This window comes from Anser cygnoides, chromosome 7, assembly GCF_040182565.1.
Source record: "Anser cygnoides isolate HZ-2024a breed goose chromosome 7, Taihu_goose_T2T_genome, whole genome shotgun sequence".
Lineage (NCBI taxonomy): Eukaryota > Metazoa > Chordata > Aves > Anseriformes > Anatidae > Anser > Anser cygnoides.
The window spans coordinates 26,230,725-26,251,939 of record NC_089879.1 but is presented as its reverse complement, the minus strand read 5'-3'; the positions used below and the strand labels follow the sequence as shown (position 1 = coordinate 26,251,939).

Below are 21,215 nucleotides of genomic sequence, written 5' to 3'. Positions count from 1 at the left end.
ATTCAGATTTTGTATTTAACATCTAGTATTAATAAACATTAACTACGGCTGAAGTAATAACTTCGTACTTACAGTGCTAAACAAAATTAAGTTTCATTTTATGTTAATCCTCACATCTTCCTTCCTAATTATTTGTCCTATCCAACATGTCTTATTAAGAGCACACTGATATTGTGGTTATCATTTCAAAAGGACTGAGGTTTAGTGTTCAAAATCCAGCTTAATTAAGGACAAGCAATGATCTAGCCTGGAAATTACATGTCAGTATTATGCTTCACTATTAATACTACAAATAGAAATGAAAGCTATATCATATGGAAACACACAACTTTAAATAGTTCAAAAGATTTGGATTTTTGTTCATTGTGTTTGTTTGACGTAAGAAATACTATTATAAAGTGATGTACAACAAGCACACAAAGCCAGGCTTGCCTATAAAGAAAAGATGGAATTATTGAGAAGGAACAAGGAAGGAACACAATACTCCATCCTTTATGCAAAGAAAGCACATCCCCTACAGCAGAAGTAGCTCAGGAAAGTTTTCCTACATTCCTTAAAGAGGTCCAGCTACAAACTGCCAAATGCTGCTTTTCACCATCTCTCTCTGTGAAACATGATGGCACATGAAAAGGGGGTACAAGTGGCATTTTGAAAGTTGAAAATTCTCTTCCAATCTGTTGACTTCATTAGCATAACAAAAGAGCTGGAATACTAATGAGATGATGGGCTCTATAGAAACCCTAAATCACACAAACATATCAACACGAAAATTGTTTTCATGGGATTAACATTGTGTGTTTCTGTTTAAAAAGTTCAGACCACGATGATCCATAATACAATAATCTACTTTAAATTCAGGGATGTTTTTGTGGAAGCAATAGCTCATAAATCGAACAAATTTATATACAGGGTATTTTACTATTTTTGCTCTCTCCTGAGCTAAATTCACTGCAATTACACTGGGAAGTGTCGTACTAGACCTGACTAGTAGGCTTTCTGAGCAACCTATATATAACAACAGGTAGAAATACATATTTACAAGAAAATACAAGATATGCTACAACAGCTGGAGAAAAGATAACACTGAAAAAAATGGTTCTTAGCCTTTCATACATTATCCCTTCATGCACGTTGATCACTTACCATACATCTGACTTGAAACAACAAGCTTGTAAGTGTTCTTGTTATATATACAGAAACAAAACCTTTTTAGAGAAATTCTACCAAAACCTTAACATCACTGAGTTCTGGCAGGAAGTTCTACAGAGGAATTGTGGACTGTGAATAAAAAGATTTTAACAGATCATTTTAAAATCAATTACATATCACTTGAATCAAATACTTTTAAACATTTCATTTGGCAATCTCCAAACTATTTTTGTTTAATCTTCCTTGATATCATGTTTATTACCTAATTAGAAATGAAGATAGACACAAGAGAATAGATGAAACTTGCATAGAAGAAATTATTATTTTCAGTACATTTCTAGTCAATGGCATACATGCCAGAACCCTATTTATATCATCACTGTACTCTGCACAAGCCTTTTGAACAAAGTGTCCAGAAGACACCAACATACTCTTTAAACACTGCTACCACTTCACTTAAGTACTAACAGCAGATGTCTATAGTTCAAATTATTCCTACCATTGCCAACAGGCAATACTTTACACTTGTCAACAATTTATTTTGCTTGGTATGCTGCTGCTCATTCACCTAGCTTTACTGTGTTCTGGAAGTTCCTTGTTGACTTTCCTAAATTTAACAGACCTAAATAAATGTATGCTATCAACACACTGTGCCATTTTCCCTTTCAGAGAAAACTTAAAAATACTTGAACCTCATTTGAATACTTGAGGGCTCCCTGCTGTTAACCTTTTGCTGCATGGAAAGCAGACACTTCATTCCTTCTCTTCTTGTCTGTCTCTAGCCAGGTCCTACCCCAGAAGACTACTTTCCCTTTCACCTCAGGACTATTTAGTTTCCTAAATAGCCCCTTGTGAAGAACTCTAGCAAAGGCTTTCTGAGAGTCCAAATAAATTCTGTGAATGTGCTGTACTTTACCCACATTACCCTGTGAAACAATACTGATTATCTGCTGTGATAAAGCTGTTTTAGAAAATACAATTTTCTGGGTCAGCACTACTTTTAAGCACCTAAGACAGTAGTAGTTGTTCCCCATCTACCACATCTACTAGACACAACAATTAGGAGACTGATAAAAAGCAGCTATGTGCAGTATCTCAAGCATTTACAGTACCATCCTCCCAAGAAACATGTTAAGAAGGAATTTCCAGCAGTGGTTCTCAATTTTGTTCTTTGGTGAGTTCAGCTCCACCCAGTAATGTTATCCTTAATTCATTTTCATTTATTTATTTCGATATTATGTTTAGTTCTAGTTTCCAATAGCATATGTTTATATTAGGCTAGACATATTACAAAGCACTAAGGCTTTACAGTGTAAAGATACAGCTGTAATCTTCATTCATATGCACTGGAATAAATCTAGAAAATTTTATTACCAAACTATCATTCTGTAGGGAAAATTCAGTGAACAGTTCTTTCAATTTCTCTTTGAAAATCAGCAAGATGAATATGAAAATCAAGACTTATTATGTTAAAAACTGTCATTCAGCAATGGGCGTAGAATTAAATTTGATTAGAGTCTTATTGATGCACAATGCAAAAGCATGTAAATGACAAATTAAAATCCATTTATTTTATGGTTGGCAAATAGAAGTGTACATAACAGTAGATGAAGACAGTGTGCAAGTATACAAGCATAGCCGGTATTCAGATAAAGGCATGTTTAGTTCAAGTAATGTCTGTCATTCTAACAATCCGTGCATGAATGCCTTTATACTTGAGAAACAAGATAAGAAAAACAACATTTTATGTGTTTTGTTTATAAAATACATGTATGAGATCAGTCACACTTTTGGCTATCCTATTAAGCTACCATCTTACAAAACCTAACACTGTCTCATCTGCGTTATTTTTCAATGAAAAAAAAAGTATATTTGCCGTCCTTAAACCATAAGCAGAGAAAAAATAATTTGACACAAATATTCCAAGTAAATAAGTTTTTAAACACATCTTGCATATATAAAAACAGGCACCAATGCTTATTAACAACAATTAAATACCATTACATGAAATCTCCAGATGATCTTCACGGCACTATAATCCAAACAGAGCTTAATCTTCTGAATGCTAATTTGCACACAAGATACAAACATACATGTTTAAAGCTAAACTACCAAATCCAAACACAAGCACCTTAACTTCTACTCCAGAGATACCATGCTGGGGCGAGGCATGTGGGGGAGGAGAGGACAGGCAATCAAATCACCTAACTTCTCATGAGCAAATTCAAACTGATTATGAACAAGGTCTCTTATTCTCCAGCCATCTAGATTAGACACAGTATAACCCTAGTGGTATGAATAGTCCATCAAATTGAATGATGTGATGGCCATTCTTAAAGTAACATTTGGATGACCTCTTCAATAGGTTGTGGATTTTTAGTTTATTTTTTTTTAAGACTCAGGTCCCCCAGTTTCGCTTTAGGTAGCTAAAACATGAATTTAAAGTTTAACTCTGGTTTGAACGTTGTCCATAAATACCTTTTTGCCCTCAGTTCTATACAGAGTTCTCTACTAATGTACTTCAAATATTCATTTATATTTAGAAAAGGCATGGCTTTTTAATATACAAAGACATTACAATACATCTATTAAGAAAGAAGCTTCAGAAAACTTGCTGTCTTGTGAAAAAGTAGAAATAGTGCAGTTTTCATAGTCAATAAAATGCAGTCCCTTATTTACAAAAACCCAGAGGCGTCAAACAAGAGCAGAGGGTTTCTCTTTCCTTTTTGTAATAAATTTAAGCAAACAAAATTTAAATGAAAAACCATTTCCAACTAGGTTACAGAAATCTCCACGTAATACAGAATATTGTTAGCACATTTGCCTGCTATTACCAGATCAAAGCTTAGATATATTTGGGTCCTTACAGCCCCCTAGAAGGTTAAATATTCTCTTACGTCTGTAATAAATCTGTTCTCTGCTTGCAAGTAAAATATTTCTTGCTTGTAAAAAAGCATTTTTTGGTGAAAGGAAGAAGGGAATGTAACTGCTCTGAGACTCCAAAATTTGCTGTGGCTCAAAATCTCATTTCATTACAGTTTTATGCATCTCACTGCAAAAATAAGACTAAATATTTTCTTGCATTATTTTCACTGGGATGCATTATTGCTAGCAATTTTAAGATTGTTTTAGGAAATGATTCGGTCAAGTTTCTAGAGCAAAGCAGTATGGAAAAGCATTTAAGCCTAATTGCTTGGAAGCTTACTCTTCACTAACTAGTCTGCATAATGACACGAACATTCTCTTTTCTCACTAAAAATATTGCAGCTCCCACTTGTCCTTGTATTGCCTGCCCTGTAACTCTGAAGTGAAACTGGAATAGCGTAAATATAAATATATATATATACACACACACACACACATATATAATGCTATCAACAAGTAGCATGCCTCACAATGTTCCACAGCCTTCTGCAGATTTTGGGGCAAGTCTTCAACCTCAGCATCTTCAACTATGCTTAAAATCAATCATGACAAACATATTATCTAAGGCTGACTCAGGAATGGATTTAAGCAGCTGGCTGAAATTTTATTAATGTGAGTCACCCACCCCCATAAGTGCAAATCCATAATAGAGCATGGACACTCATCAGTTTTACTGCAAAATTCACCTGAATACAGATACTTTGTAAAAGGAGCAGCGGATCCCCAGAGAAAGATTTATGCACGGTGAAACTTTATGTCTCCTTTCCCCAGTCTACCCACAGGCTCAAGGATAGGAAAGACATCAGCAAAAGTCAAACATGAAATGGTGAGAGCATTTCCCAGAAAAGGCACAAGAAAAAGAAAAGCTAAAAGCACACATGTTCCTATTCAGATGCTGAGAAGGCTAAGGAATTGAGATGGGTAAGCTTGAATACCTGTAAATGTTTTGAAGCATGTCAAAAATTTAGAAGAAAGAGAACAATTATTGGGACACTAGTTCCTGGGCATAAAGGATAAATAGGCAATAACTCTTGTCAGTAGAATAATCATGTGAAGAAATCATGTTAAAAACAGCTTAGAATCAAATTAGAGGTTGGTTAAATGTAGCAATAAATAACATAGAACCTCTACAAATTGAATGTCCATGTCTCAATACAGGAAAAATGTATTATTAAGGACAATCTTCTATCTGTCATTTGGCAACAGCTACCCTGTCATGCCCAGAGAAATTAGAGTAATTGCTAGTAAAGGAAAAACAGCAATAATGGGAGGGTTTAGTTACTTCAGATATGTTGTGGTGCCAGACTTAATCTTTAGATTGTACTTCATGGAGCAGCAGACAGAAAACCCACTTAAAGAAAAACAATTTGTGACATGGTCAGACGCAATGCTGAGGACCTCATTGAGAATATTACTACTATCAAGAGGACAGTCTGTAAGAGGGACACTAATATATATTCAGATGCAACATATCTGCTGCACAGACAAAAGCCCAAAACATCAACACTATTAGCACTTGACTTTTAAAAGGTGAGCTAAATAAAAATGTGAGCTTATTGAAAGAAAACAAAATATCTACAAGTAAGTACTGGAAGTAGCATGAAGGTTACGTTAGCACAGAATAGTAGAAGGTCTCAGAGCAAGCATATACCACCCACTTGAAATAAACTTTTGAAACACTAACAACAAAAAAAACTTTGTGTTTAAACAGGTTAAGAGAGGGTACAACCATGTCAAAAAAGATTGTGTCATACTTAAATCAGTATTAACAGAAAGAATCAAGGAGGACTATGCACAGAAGCTATGGCAATTCAAGAAAAAAGATGGATCTTTCTGCATGTGCAGAAAATCTCTGGGAGGTTTCCATAAATGAATCCTTCCCAAAGGATGAAGCAGCTGCAAAACTGACTGAAAGTGATGTTACAGTAGAAGAGGTCGCAGAATAAATTGAAAAAGTGAACTGTAAAAACTCACCAGAACTCAGCCAGAACTCACCCCAAAATTACAAGCAAATTCATGGATAAATAAACTAATCTCTGTGGCACGCCATCTAATGCTTTGAAACCACAGCAATATCAGAACAGAAGACAGCATGCATGAAACTGGTGCTTACTAAGAAGCCTTCAACCCAAGTTGCTGGAGACCAGTACATATAATGCCCACCTAAACTGAAACATAAGGAGCAGTAGTAAAAAGCCCAAATAACAGGAAAAAGGACAATCATTATATATATTCACAAAGGGTTAATGGGACTGGTAAAGAAAAGTCACACCTCACAACCCTGTTGCAACTTTACCTAGGACTCCAAAAACAGACGAGAGAGCTTTACAACCATTTATTAAACATCTAGAAATTTATTAAAAATTATACCCCTTGTGTAGATATTGTGTTAAATGTAAAATCAAAATTGTCACACACAATAAAATCCAGCTTCCTAGATTCTCAATCCCATCTCTCTCAGGTGGGATTTACAGAAGTTAACAGAATTGGGCTCCAATGGGCACTTCTTTAAATACTGGCTTTTAACATTTTTGGACACGGTTCTGCAACAAGGTTAGCTCCAGCCATTCCACTGACAGTACCTACAAGTCAGTTCTGTTATTTCAAGGTAAAATTAATTCCTGGAGCGGTGTTATTTTGCTGGTTGAACACCATAATTATACAAATCCCAAGTTGCTAGTCAAGTTTAAAAGAGACGCATTGTTTTTCTTTCACCCTCACTGCTCCCTTACCTTCACAATTCTCTAAACCCTTATTCGTCACACTCCAATAGGTATTTGGTAGCTGACAGGATGGCAGACACCTAACACAAATAGACTTAGAAATTTTATGATGAGAATGATAGCCAGTGCCCAGGCAGTGAATATCTATGCACTCGCCCTTGTCATAAGCAAAGGGAAGGCTGCACATCAGTGCTTGCTCCCAGGGAAGGCTGCAATAGGAGCTGATAGAAGGGGGAAGGAGAAGGCCAGGGGCGCACACAACTGAAGCTGGAGACTGTGTGGGAGGTGACCAGGCGTGTTAAAATACGCCCTTCTGCTTCTATTCGCTCCTGCCCCTGCCTCCCCAAAAGCCAGCTGGTGTGCCTGATGCAGAGAGCAGCTGTTCTCCTAGTCCCCTTCAGGCCTCCCTGGTGGCCCACGTAGGGAGCCCGGGGTCCACGACCTCGAAGCAAGCTCCTGTCCTTCGTACAGCACATCCCCACTGGAGAGCTTTTACAGAAGTGAAAGAAAGAGCCAAGTCAAGGGAGGAGAGGGGTAGTAAAATGGGAAGCAGGATAACGAAGATGAGAATCCAAGCACTTTTGGAGACAGAAAGCGATTAAAAGAAAAATAAAGATGACTGTAGTTCTGCAGTTTAAAGTAGAAGTGTTGAACACACCACTGAAACGCAGGTATGGTGGCTGTTTTATGCTTTACCTTGTAGTAGTTTCCTCTTTAGAAAGGCACTGCGTTAATCAAGGTAAGGCACGAAAGCCTTAGAGATTCACTGAAGCACTGCAGTTTTATAAATCTAAACAAAAGTTGTGCATAGTCTGTCACAAACACACACACTTCAAAGGGAAAAAAAAAAAAAGAAATGGATCTTCGAATCAGCTCTAAAAGCAAGGGTGAAGAAAACAAGTCATTCTTTCCAAAAGCAACCCTTCATAGCCACCACCTTCACTTTAATCACTGTTTCCTTGAACAAAACCTTAGGAAGAATGAAACAAACTGATTTCATGCTAGTTTTAAAGTCACACCCTAAACACCCAGAAGTTGTGCACCATGCTCAGGCTTGGAGAAATTCCACCTGTCTGTGGGCACCTGGTACTCCAGACTGCTCTCCCCCTGCACGTGCGTTTTCTGCAGCAGTTTGCATCTCCTCCTGCAAGTATCTGGCATAGAGCATCACCCTTAGCAAGCTGACCTGGCTGTGCTGCTTGCTGTCTCAGGAGCGGATGAGATGGAGACTCTCAGCTCTTCTCCCTGCCATTCCTGCCCACTCCTCAGCCCTAAACACAACATCAAGGGAATAATCTCCCCATTTAGAGGCTGCTCAAGACACTGAAGGAACAGAAGGGCTTTCAGTTCCTGCCCAGGTGTGTTAGGCAGCTCATAATTAAACCTTCTGCTGCAAAGCTTTTAAATATTTTTCTATTAACTTCTACAAGGTACTTTTTAAGCAGCTCTATTAAATAGTTCCATTGCGATTTCTAGAAGAAATGTTAATTTAATATGCTATGCTAGTAGTTCGTCTCCTAACGATAGTAAGAGAAAAAGAAAAGCCTTTATAATACACAAGAGATTGGGATTTGGCAATTAAACCTTAATTTGGATCTGATTTAACAATGTGAAAATTCTGCCAGCATCGTCAGACTCTTAATATATTTGTATTAATGCGCAGCCCATAAGCTACCAGTGCTTTGAGGTACTGAGCGCTCCAACACAGCTGTAGTTGCCAGATCAGCTGGTACATGGAAAAAACCTTCCCTGGGTTTGACGAGATTCTCCAGTCAGCTTCACTGAATCAAAACAAAAGCACCTCCAAACTTCAAGCTCAGAAAAGCTAATACATTACACTTCGTGTTAATCAGAAGCATATGGCCTTTCAAATAACATACAGTCCTCAGTGACTCAGCATTACTGTTCTCTGAAGGAAGGAAGGGCAGTGCACTAAACAGTTCTTATGTCAAAACAAGAGTCTTTCAAAATACCGGGATGAACTTAATTCATCTGTTTGTCATGCTTCAAAAATTATTCATGATTTCAAAATCTAAAAACGAATGATACAGCATTGCCTTTGAAGCAGACAGCATTACAGTTCCTGCCAACCACTTACATAAAGGGTCCCCATGTTCAGGGTCTCTGAGCAAGCCAAACAATTAAGTACGAGTCTGTGGGAGAATTTTGCTCAGAAAGATGTTCTCATGAGGCTCATATTGCATCATTACACTAGCATCATTTCAAAAAGGTGCATAATTTAAAGATTAGCTCAAAGTATGTGCGCCCTGCGATTGATGATGACGAATTCATCCTGCTTGCAGTGATCCTGAAAGGAGCCTGCCATATGGAAGCTCTGCACATAGATGGAATCAGCGTTTCATTGTAATACTAGGACTACTCAACTTGTGCAGATTTTCCAGAACAGTCTTTTAAAATTAATTCCTTATTACCAATTTAACAGCCCTGTCTACTTCCCATACATTTGAGTGATCACATTTTCCAGGCCTGAGTCTCAAGCTTATTATCTGGTATCATTTTATATCTATATGCAAGCCAAAACCAGCTACCTACTTGAGCAGTCAGGACACAAGAGTTCTCTCACATGACTCTGCGATCTAATACCAGTAAAGGAATATCCCTCTTTTTTTTTTTTTTTAATTCAGAATTAAACATTAATAAATAAAAAGTATACTATGAATCAACATAACTGAAAATAATATATAAATTAAAATTTTATTAATATGGCATTAGGATCCACACCCCAAAAATCAATGATCAGCAAATAAAGTCTAGAGCAAATGATTTGTTGTGAAGGATTTGCTCAGGTCCTGAACTGGCCAGGGCTAATGTCTGCTTTAAATGTGTTACAAATTGTTACAAAGAAAAAAGAAGGAAAAACAAAGCTTAAGGGCCAGACTGTGGCCTTATATTGGCTAATGCTAATCAATGGAATTACCAATAACTCATATGAGTAACTATTTTCCATGGGATATCACTATTTATCTAGATCTGAAAGAACAGAAGACTGAGAATATAATCAGAATAAGTTAAAAGCTTTAGGATAAGCAAAGCTCCTGCAAATTTAGGGCTCTCCCTTCTGCCCAAAGAGCACAGATAACAAACAATATTTCATACATGAGAGCCAAGACTCATTAGCCAGTAGGGCACTGTGCTGAAACAGTAGAAATCCCCAAGGATTTACAATTACTTGAAACTTCAAAGTGGTTCCCTCAGGTAACCCTTGCAAGGTCTATCATTTACCAGCGAGTAATGGCAGTGATTCCTTTGGTCTAGATTTCACCCCATTTGTAATTAGAACCACAGGACAATGGTGAGGGGCTTTGACACCATTTTTGTTCTGTTTGAGGATGAAAACAGAATATTCCAATTTTATTTTTTTTTCCCAGTGGCTGGGACACTGTTCCACATGTGGTAGAAAATCAACTCTTAAGTCCTGAGTTCTGCCTGAGAAAGACAGTCAGATCTGGGGGTGACTTTTAGCTTTTGCTCCTTTCAAATTAGGTAGAACTGAGATTTAAACTATCACCTCAGTCCCAAATCAATATCTGAACTACCCAGTTACCACGCTTTTTAAAACCATTTGTTTGATTCAATCCATCCAGCTGATGAAATGTTGCGATTTCAGCATGAAAAAACTAAACACTTTTCTCAACATTTTTGGGTTTTGTTCACTTGTTTGTTTTTAACTATCTCAGCTTCCAAAAGCAACTGCAGAGGCAAAACTACTCTCCAAGCCCTGTGATCACAGATGCACTTCTAGCTGTAAACTATACTACCAGTGAAATGCAGAGATGAATCCTTTAGAGCATCAGAGTAGCTGTTGGGAGTCAGGAAACGAGGAAAAAAGTGCTGACGAGCTGTACCAATGGCGCTTGGAGCATCCCAGGGAAGCTCCAGGCTTCTGTGGGCAGGCAGGGCTGGGGGACAGAGCACTGAGCCCTCAGCATGCCTTTGCCACACAAACTAGACCCTGCTGCTGACACAAGACAATCCATAGTCTACTATCATCTGCAAGGCCTTCAGGAAAATTAGCAGACTAGGTAAAGAGAGAGAAACCCTTATCAAGGAGAATTTGCTGATCTTTTCCTCCCCAGGCTGCAGCTTCTCAGTTGCTTTAAACTGACCTAATTACTGACTGCTGCGAAAGAGGATGGGAAACAAAGTCTAGATTTTCTCTTCCTCCTTTGCACTGGCACTAGACCTGGTACTGCGCACACAGAGCAGAATTTGGCATTTCACACAGGACACTGATTCAACTGAAAACTATGTTTTGTTGCTGTTTTCAAAGTCCTGTCCAGTTCCTTCTAGGCTGGATCAGTTCCTGTCTGGCTCAGACCAAACACCTCACAGCCACACTTAGGTTAAAGGGGGCATGAAACCACACGTGGGGAAGGCCCCAGCTCCATCTAGACACAGAAAATAGCCATGGTCTCGGGCAACTCTCCTCCCTTTACAGCAGCTCCCTGTGATTTTGAGCAAGTCCCAGCCACTGCTTCTTTATAAACATCTCCATCCTGCTCAAATCGCTGAGGCTTCTTTCACAGCAGTAGGCTACAAGGCAGGAATCCTCCCTGTGCCTGAGAGACTGCAAACAAAACAATGTATGCAATGTTTAGCAGAGACAGATTTTAGACTTCCTACAACATGACGCTGTTTAGCGAGGCATCGGGGAAGAACATTTGGCTACGAATTTTCCATAAACAGCCAATTTGCAAAAAAAAAAAAAGATGTTCAAGTTCTAGAAATCTCTTTTCTATTTTCAGTTATTTATCTCATTACTTTATATAAACCAACTTCATACTTCTGAGCTTTAATGCTGATTTCTGTGTGGTTTTTGGCTAGACCAACACATTTCACAGATACAAACAGATAGAACTTAACTTCTGAGACAAACTAAAGGAGGAATCAAATGGCAGCAGCTCCAGTTCTGCAAATCAAGATGCAATCATTCAAAAACTAAATAAAAATCTTCTTATAACCAGAACTACCATTTATATTTCTTCTTAAACTATCAATTGATTTCTTTTCAGGACTTGCTCAGACAAACCATCTTTGAAGCTCCTCTTTGATGTTTCTCAATGACACTAAATAGATTAAAGGACAGTCTTTTGGCAATTTTCTAGGCCGTTGTTTAACCACTTAACCTTGTTTAACCACTAAGAAGTCTCTCTTTCTGGCTTATCTCTAGCTCCACACCTGACAAACTCTTCTTGCAGGGTGTTTTGTTAGTTCCCCCCATCCATCTCTCTCATTCTGTACTGGGAATGCTTTCTAAAGCAAGCAACTGCTTTTGTAGATGACTCATAAAAAACCAACAAGGTCTTTGATGCAGCCATTGCTTGAAAATTTGTCTATACTTCCAGCTCTTCTGGGATCCACTCCAAAATGTACTGAAAATGATGGAAGTGTCTGGTACCTACAGCCAGAAATCCAGTCAAAGAAATCTGGTGGAGAAGAGCTGAATTTACCTTTACTTACATAAAGGGGAGCACAGTATAAATTTAAGGTCATATACCTCTTCCCATTTACTACAAAAAATTTGAAGGTATAAATAAAATTTTGCATGAAGATGTGAGATCATACCTAGCTTTTATATACTTACACAGTTGGCTTCTGAACATAATTGAAAAAATAATTGAAACAATTGGTTATTGATAAAATCAAAAAGAACACAAACTTCAGTTATATTAACAGGATACAAGAAAGTTGTTATGCTTTGTTTTATACTCAAAACACAACTCTGTCAAGTTAACCTTTGGAGGTTTTTCTTTGCAGCTTTTGCATTTTTCTTCGCAGCTTTGGAGGAAAGAAATCGTTTCTCAAAATAAAAGCTGAAATCCAACACAACTCAAATTTGTTACACAGCACACAGACACAAGGCAGATCAGATTACGCTTCACACAGTGCAGGTTCCTCAATTTTGAGCTGGCAAACCCCCACAGCTGTGCAGGTTGGACCCAGAAGCCATCAGCCATGCGAGCAGAGTGTTACACAGAGGTGGTTACCTTGTGGGCTTCCACTCCAGCTCATCTTCACAAAATGCACTGAGATTTCTCTTTCTTAACCAGTAAGGCAGGTATCTTTACCAAGCAGGAAAAAAAAAAAAAAATCCTTCGGCTGGATAAAAGGTACTTTTCACTTCAGAGGTTCACTTGTGAAAATAATGTTCTAGCAAAGGTCTTCAGGTGGAGCATGGGAGCAAAACTGGGCTGAACTTAACACTGTTGTTCCATCACTGAGATGAGAACAGGTTGAGATACTCCTATATTTAGTGTAGTTCTTAAGAATAAATTCGGAGTATTTTTCTTTTTTTTTCTAAATTGCTATCTTTTTCCAGAACTGTACATAATATTTCAGATTCTACGAACATTTACATCATTTATAATATATTTTAAGAGTTTAAAGTGTACGTGTTCAAGGTACGAAAGATTTTAACCTTTTATTGCTTCTGCTCATCTCATATATTACATCTTAATATTTCTCAAAAATCAGGACCTTTATTTTAGAAAGGTAACGCTAAAGAAAATGCTGTGAACAATTACCCTACTGCAACAAGAACTGTAGCATAATCAAAATAAAATCTCTTCTGGCAGAAGCAAAATCCATATAGAGAGTTTTTGGCAGTCCTGTAATACGAGAACAAGGTGAGAGGTACCAAGATGACACTTAATTTAGGGGTCTTGCTGAAACAACCTGGCTTCAGCCAAATATAATTTAGCTAAAGGACCTCTTCAGAAGCACATCACAGTTCATCTCATATCTGGTAGACAGAGAGGAAGAGGAGGAAAGGGAAGCAGAGAGATTTTATCGAGCATTCCTGGAACTGAGATGTAAATAGAAATCCAGGACAATTCCAGAAACAAAGATGTTATTGCAAAAAATCAGCATGAAACATTCTTCATTGAAGTTAGCACTTAGCATATGGGTATAACTGTTAAATTCTTCCACTACTGTGCATCACAAATACTAGTGAATCTTAGAGGAACAGGACTACTTAGAGGAAGCAAGACCCATATGAATCAGGAGTTTGACAAACATCTGTGATAGACCAGTCCTTAAAAATGGTGATCCTACCCTTCCTTTCATTTCAACAGTTCTTAGGATACTCTTTGTTGAACTTATTCATGAAGTTGAGAGTATGTTCACTGCCAATCTATGAAAATGCTAAAAATATTGTTGATGTGTAGATAAATACTGAGAGCTCATCCTCGCAGCGAAAAATTTAAGACCAATTTTGCACAGTTTACCTATTCACTTCCTAAGCCATACATCTCTGAAGACTATGATCTTCCTGGTATTTTCTATGAATACTGAACTAAAAATACGAGTTCTTTCTTGGCTCACAGTTCCCATGAACACGCCATAACAGCAGGTTCACTTAAACATGGTTTACACTCTTCTATACTTTCACAGTGTATTACATAGCAGGAGAGACTACTTAAAGCTGTAGGCATAAACCACTTTATATACAAAACCTTTATTAAAGATGATTTTTCACTTGATTAATTCCAGGAGAATTTGGTATAGCACTGTGAATAATAAAATAAAGTATAGCACAAGCTTTAGCCTCATCAAAACTAGCTTCTTGGGCTTCACTAAGAACTAATGAGAAACTCACGAAAGATAGTTTATTGAAATGGTTTTTGAGAGTTGACAAAATACATTCCCTAATATAGCTGCTTTATTGGAAAGTGAAATCAGATTATGTAAGAATAGAAATAGTATTTTCCTACTATTCTTAAACACTGAGAATTATTCTTCCCCTTTTCATTATATATTAAAATAAAGGTTAAGCTAGTGACTCAAAGAAATCTAATGCTGTAAATATTGACCTCCATAGGTCTGAAATGATGGCTGGTACCACTGAATCCTTGAAACATGGTTGGAAGAAGTAAGTGGAAAAGTTTTGTAAACTACTGTAGAATTTTTTAGTGCTTTGTGCACATTGTGAAGTCTTAAAATGTCTGATAGCATAGACAAACTTACTGACAAATTCTGTTCAAAACTAGCTAACACTGAAGAGCTGACTGATCTTCATTTGACATGATTATATAACCATGAATTAAGATAAGAACCCTCTACCACCTTTCTATTGTGAAACTCAATTTGATAGCCCCCTTCTTGACCACAATTGACAAGATTTTTTTTTGGTTTGGTTTTAATATAATGCAACAATAGTTAGATATTTCTTCACCATTTCATTACCCAAATTAACATGCAGTGTGGAATATCCTATCTGTATGTCTGTAGAAAACCCAGCTTTTAAAATGATACCGAGTTGAAAGAGATAATTGGAATGAGATGAGTGAACAATTCATTTGTTCCTTCTCCCTGAGGACAAAGCCATTTTTCTTCAATGGAAATTCTACTATGTGGGGAAACAACTTTCTAAGGGAGAACTGCTTTGCACATAAACAGGTGTAGAGGCCTAATTTAAATAAGGTAATGCAAAACAGTTAATTCCATTGACCTCTGTCAAAAAGAAGCTTAAAAAGTATTCCTACAAAGCTTCAGCTTCACAGAAAACCAGAATTTCTAAAAAGGCTGAATGAGAAACCCTAGACTGCATGTGGAACAACATATTCCCCAGTGGAGCCCTTAACAGACCAGAAGTCCCCCTGCGGAGGCTGTAAGTGATTATGCTGCTGCCAGTGGCTGAATAAACAAACGAAACCATGACCATGTCTGTTCCTTTATCATGCTATAAAATTCAATGTTGTCATATTTTCTCAATTACCAATTTCTCAATTAGTAGCCAAGTTCACAGAGTAATCTTTCCTATTTGAAGATGAAATAAAAGGAGTCATACCTATTAGTACTGAAACTCAGGGACACATGCATTCTGCTTCCCGAAGTTCATACACGTATAATGTTTATAACCCCACAAGAGGAAGACTAGCAAAATAAACTTCAAATATGTTTGGAAAGCGTTTTGAATTTATGATGCAAGCAAGCTTTAAATATTACTGACTTTAAGTAGTACAAAACACCATAGCATTAAGAAGTATTTATTGATATAACACCAATTAAATACATAACCTGTCAAACAGAAAAAATCCCTAATCCCGTAATACACTAACACTAAATTTAATTGACACTAGTGGTATCTTTGTTAAAAAAAAATAAAAAATAGGGTAGAACCCAACTATAATTCAAGCTGCAAGTCTAGAAAAATGATCCTACTGCTATTTAGCAGATAAAACTGGTCTCAATCTGAAATAACTCTTAGGGAAGCTGATGAAAGACTTGCTAGCATTTTATCATGGGAATTGGATGGTGTCTGAGCTTCATTTCAGTGTCAGAGACCATTAGTCCTCTCTCTTTGTGATTTCAAATGGACCAGGAAACGGCTGTGGGGAAGGAAAAGATAACAATTCTGATAAGCCAAGGAAAATAACTCAATCTGAAAAGGTGCTTGCTATAACAAATACTTCCGAAATTCTAAGATTCTCACTAATAACTAACCAGAAGAATTTCCAGACATCTGAAATGCAGATCAGATGAAGCATTAGTGACATCAAAACTACTTAATCCGCAGCGTACAAGTGCTGTGGAAATGGGTCGCTACAATTTATTATGTATAGGATACTGTAACACTTGTTATTTAATTACATTTCAGGAGAAATGCAGGTGAATGGGAACATCTTTATTTTTTAAATTCTGCCCCATTGCTCTAATTAGCCTGCACACTTGAATGTAGGAGGAAAAAGATTTTCAAGAAGAGCTGAAAATATAGCTGCTGGCAAATCTGGATAAGAAAGTACTCAGGAAGAATGATTATTAAAAAAATGGGACTGGAGAGAGAAAAGAACAGATACCAGTTACCTTCATATAAGATAAGCAATTAACGCTAGCTCCAGGATATCTTATATAAAGCACAGGATGCCTAGCAGAATTTTACTCCAATCAGCCTAAGCTGATACACTGCATCCAGTTGCAGATAGAGTGTTTTAAGGAAAGTAAAGAAAAAGGCAAAATGGATGAGAAAAGAAAAATCAAAAGGAATATTGTTAACATTTCTTATGATGAGTTAAATTGGTTTAGTTTGGAAAAAGTGAGGGAAACAAGAGCAATTCCCCACTTGATAAAAATTTGTAGCAAAAGAAGTATTAATCAATATTATCAATAACAATTGAGGGGGGAAAAAAAGGAACAAATTTCATGAATTTTTAATGAAGATTTGGGTGGGGTAACAGAAAATGCTTCAAACTCCATTTGCAGTTTCCTTTGCATCTTCCTCTCAAAGTAACAGTATTTACTGCCTCTACCAGGATAAAGGCAAATCTGTACAAAGATCACAGTGTAGTAAAAGCACTCTGTTAGGCACCGAGGCAAACAGAATTCATAGCAAAGTGCAAATTCCATTCGGTTTCATCCATGCTTCCTCACTGCCAGATGTTGGCAAGAAATACATAAGCTTCTTACAAGCCACAAATAAAAAACACAATTGATCTGAGGTGCTACGTGAATTTAATACTTCCTACATTACGCTATCAGAATTATTAAGTAATGTAATGGATTACATTTGTCACTGTAAGTAGAAAAGCAAGCTTGGAAAACAAAATTTGCACATGACAAACTAAACAGGCAAGAGTATATACAAGACAGAAGGGTGGTTGTCAACAGGCTAGCAAGAGCTGAAGTATGAGGTTCCAAGACCAAATGATAAAAGCTACTGTCCCCTGCATTAAAGAATAAAATCAGCATGTATTCCAGAAAAGAAAATCTAAATCACTAAGTACAGAAACAGTGCCAACAAACTACAAATCATGTATTCAGCACAATGAGTAATAAAGACGCCTCAGAAATACAGGAAAAGAAGAAGTAGCCAGATATGATGTCATCAAGTTCATTTAAAATCTACCTAAAGCTAATTGTAACAGGCCAAACCCATTCCACCTTTCAGGATAAATCAACCCTATCCATTAACCACATCACAGACTGTCCTTTACCCAGAGTACCGAGAAACATGATGAAAAGATAACAGATTCTTTTACTTTCTTGCATCCCACTGAAACCAAGTATAAATTCCCTTTTTCAAGGGACTTCCTTCTCTGTAGAAATGGCAACATTCATTATTATTATTATTCATTATTATTATTATTCATTATTACTGTTCGACCAGATGATCGTGAAGGTCTTTTCCAACCTTAATGACTCTATGATTCTATATGTCAAGGTTTATCACCTTGAGTGTCTTGAAATCATGTTTTAATTCTACTTAAAAAATACAACTAGATTAAAAATAGACCCCTGTACAAAAAAATTACCTTAATCCTGTATTAGTTTTAAAACTTTAAAATACAGCCTTTATGTACCTGGCACTCTGTGTATGATGGTTGTCCTACCGAGTCCCTAAGCAGTCTTCTACACGAACATTGCCAAACCGCTCAAAACTCACAGCATTGTACCCTACACTGCTACTGCCATCTTTATTAATTCTTATATGAGTACTGAAAAGGGTAGGAAAACAAATACAGGAAGAAAAAAAAACTGGTGGCAAAGAATGAAAATGCCTTTGTAAAATCCTAAACTAAATGCAAACATTTTGTTTGAATAAAAGCTATCTTTCAAACAATATCCCTACAATTTGCACAGTAGAGAAATTTTGTTGAAAAAACAAAGCCTATTGCATAGGAAAGGCATGTAAAGATGTCACATCCACTGGTCCTTCCCAACCAAACACCTGCTTCGTGTGGGCAACAGTACTGCCAAAACTGGTTGGACATTATTGTGAACGTTCAGGGTACACCAATGAAGGGCACAGACAGTTCAGTTAGGAGGCTGCTAATATGGCCTGGAATTTGGCAGCACTGAATGAACACAGCAGCAAGTGTTTTAAGCATGCTAAGTTGTTTACTGATGACTATGTCCTCTTACTGTGTGTAAATACCAATGGCTGGAAGGAATCCGGCTTCCAGTAGATAAAATAAGATAGTATTTGGGACATGGCATGCATGTGGCACATAGTTGTGAAGTCTGGTTTGACAGCCCCCACACACAAAAAACAGTTCTCACCAAAAACAAGCAAACAAACAATGTTTAACACATCAGGGAGTTCTAAGGTGCAACTAAAAGTGCATAAAGGGGCAATTCCCTTACCCTCCCCCCTTTCTTTCCCCCCAGCAAAATCCCCAAGAAGATGAAATAATATTTGCTTCCCATCTCCCCAGTATAAGGCATGGGCTGAGGACATAGTGGGCAGATTTTAAACCTGAGTATTAAATTGAAAAATACACTTAAGGCTTGCCATTTTACCAAACCCTTCCTAAATTCTCACCTTCCTTTCACCTGTTGCCAGTCAGCGAAATTAATTCAGCAAGTAGCTTGTGTAAAGGCAACAGATTGTATCAGTTTAGTTTTCCTCACTCATGCTCTATGTAATTCTCTTTAAAGCCGATATGAAATGCCGTTTAGGGGTCTTGGTGAAATCCTAAAAGTTGCCAGCACTATGGAGCTGAAAAAATGGAGAATAAGAACATAAAATGTGATCAGAAATACCAAAACTGTGAAAGAAAATACAGATGGTTTTTTCAAAACAAGGCTTTCTAACAAGTGTATTTGATGAAATGAAATGCTAACAGACAGCATTTATCTGAATTAAGTAGACAGCCCAACTCATGCATGTGAATTTGACAGTTTTCAGGTCTTATGTAGCATTCCATCCAGCTCTTCCACAGCTCAAAGGTCTTAGAAATGCTCTGAGAATAGTTCTTATTGTCATGCACGAGTGTAAATTCTGCAATGCCTAATAGCTGTTCTTTCCCTGGACAATTAGGCAAATAGGGCTAGTAATTTATTTACTCTTTCTCAAGAACAACCTCCAGCTCTCTACTTCATTCTACCATACACTGCAACTAGAACTACTGTAGCTGCCTTGTTTTCCATATTTGAAAACTTCCTTTTTTTATTCCTCACCCAAAGTTCTCACTTGCTATGCCAACAGCCACAGGTCTTGCTATAACCAAACTCCACTCTACCCAATAAAGGCAAAAAAGCATTTTTCAGTAGGAAACTGGCCCTCATCAGTCCTGTAGGACTTCATCCTGCACTAAACCAGAAGACAAGGGTGGGTGAGGTTAACCCCACCTCAGCTGCGACCGATGCTCTACCAAATGCTACGAAAGAAACTGGGACTTGCGAGTGCACCTCTGACAGAATGGCACTGCATTTGTGCGGGATTCCTACCAAGGACAGAAGTCAAAACAGCAGCTAGGCTTGTCTAATGCTATGCCTGAATAAAACACTTCAGAGGAAAAAAAAAAAAGAGCAAATGAATAAATAAATGACAGAGATGATTTTGAATCAAAAATCCTAGATCAGATCAGCATCCCAGTCTTCGTAAAGTCCCTATATTGGGCAGAGCAGCTCTCCTAAGCAATACATCTATAAAACTTCTTGACTCCCCTCTACTTAGCAGTCTGCTAGGAAGTTAGCTGAGAAAAAGTAACTTCTCAAGGTGAAGCCACCCTCATCACAACTGATTTTGTTAGCACCTCTTGATGAAGTAAGCAAGCATGTGCCAAAATGCCAAAGGGGACCAACAAATTAGGTGTGTACAAAGTACAGCAAGTGCAAATTATTTTTTGCAAGAGCCATAAAATATCAGCAGCTTTCCTCTTCACATTTGTTTCAAAGCATGTGCTCTTTTCCCAACAGGTAACACAGATTATTAGTCATTACATAATCTGTTCTGCAGTACCGAGGCAACCCTAGCCAGATTGTGAGCAGATCTGAACTAAAAAATGATAGCTGAGTACAGATTCTGCGTACTAAAGTTCAGTGTTAATACAAACAAGCAAGTATTAGGTGTTTTTGACGTGCATGAAACTTATGCAGAAACCAACAAGGAGGCCAGGGGACATTACAAGACAGAAATCTCCCAAGATCCTTTCCATTTGAGGTGATAAAGTAGTTCCAACTACAAAAAAAAAAAAAAAAAGCGAAGTTTCTCGAAAGACTCCAAAGATGTTCTTTATTTCCCTAACACAATTTTAAAACATGTCAAAAGCACCTCATTCTCATGACAGGTGTATCTATCCAGAGACTTTACAGCATCATCACTTAGTCACTGTGCCACATTCAGATGAGACCAGTGCTCAGACAACTTCACAAGAGTTATGCTGCTCTCATTTGACCACTCGGAAATGGATTCAAATCAAACTGCCCTCTCAGATGCAATCACACAGTAGATGATAATGGCCTTAGCAGTTGCCACCTACTGTCCACTGACACAGACTAAGCATCTAGCTACCACGTTTTGAGACACCCTATCCTCAAAGATCAGGTTTGCTGTACATTTCTAACTATGCTACATAAAACTTGATCTAGGAAATGCACTATTATTTGCCTACCCTGTTACAGGTAACCACTATCCCCTTTGCATTTCTTATACTATTCATTGCTTCTGACTTC

At 37.5% G+C, this 21,215-nt stretch overlaps 2 protein-coding genes across 25 annotated transcripts in view; one reads left to right on the top strand and one right to left on the bottom strand.

Annotated features, from left to right (window-relative positions):
- The window catches only part of CTNNA3 (catenin alpha 3), a 488,378-nt gene that overhangs the window by 289,283 nt on the left and 177,880 nt on the right, over window positions 1–21,215 (bottom strand). The gene's annotated exons all lie outside the window — the stretch shown is intronic.
- Window positions 1–21,215, top strand: part of LRRTM3 (leucine rich repeat transmembrane neuronal 3) — an 84,796-nt gene that overhangs the window by 19,931 nt on the left and 43,650 nt on the right. The window contains exon 2 of one of the 3 annotated variants that reach the window (XM_048069470.2): window positions 14,641–14,691. The exons of the other annotated variants lie outside the window; for them this stretch is intronic. Coding sequence (XP_047925427.1) covers window positions 14,641–14,646 — 6 coding nt within the window. The 3' untranslated portion in view covers window positions 14,647–14,691. The remainder of the gene's footprint in view (window positions 1–14,640; window positions 14,692–21,215) is intronic. 3 annotated transcript variants of the gene reach the window in all.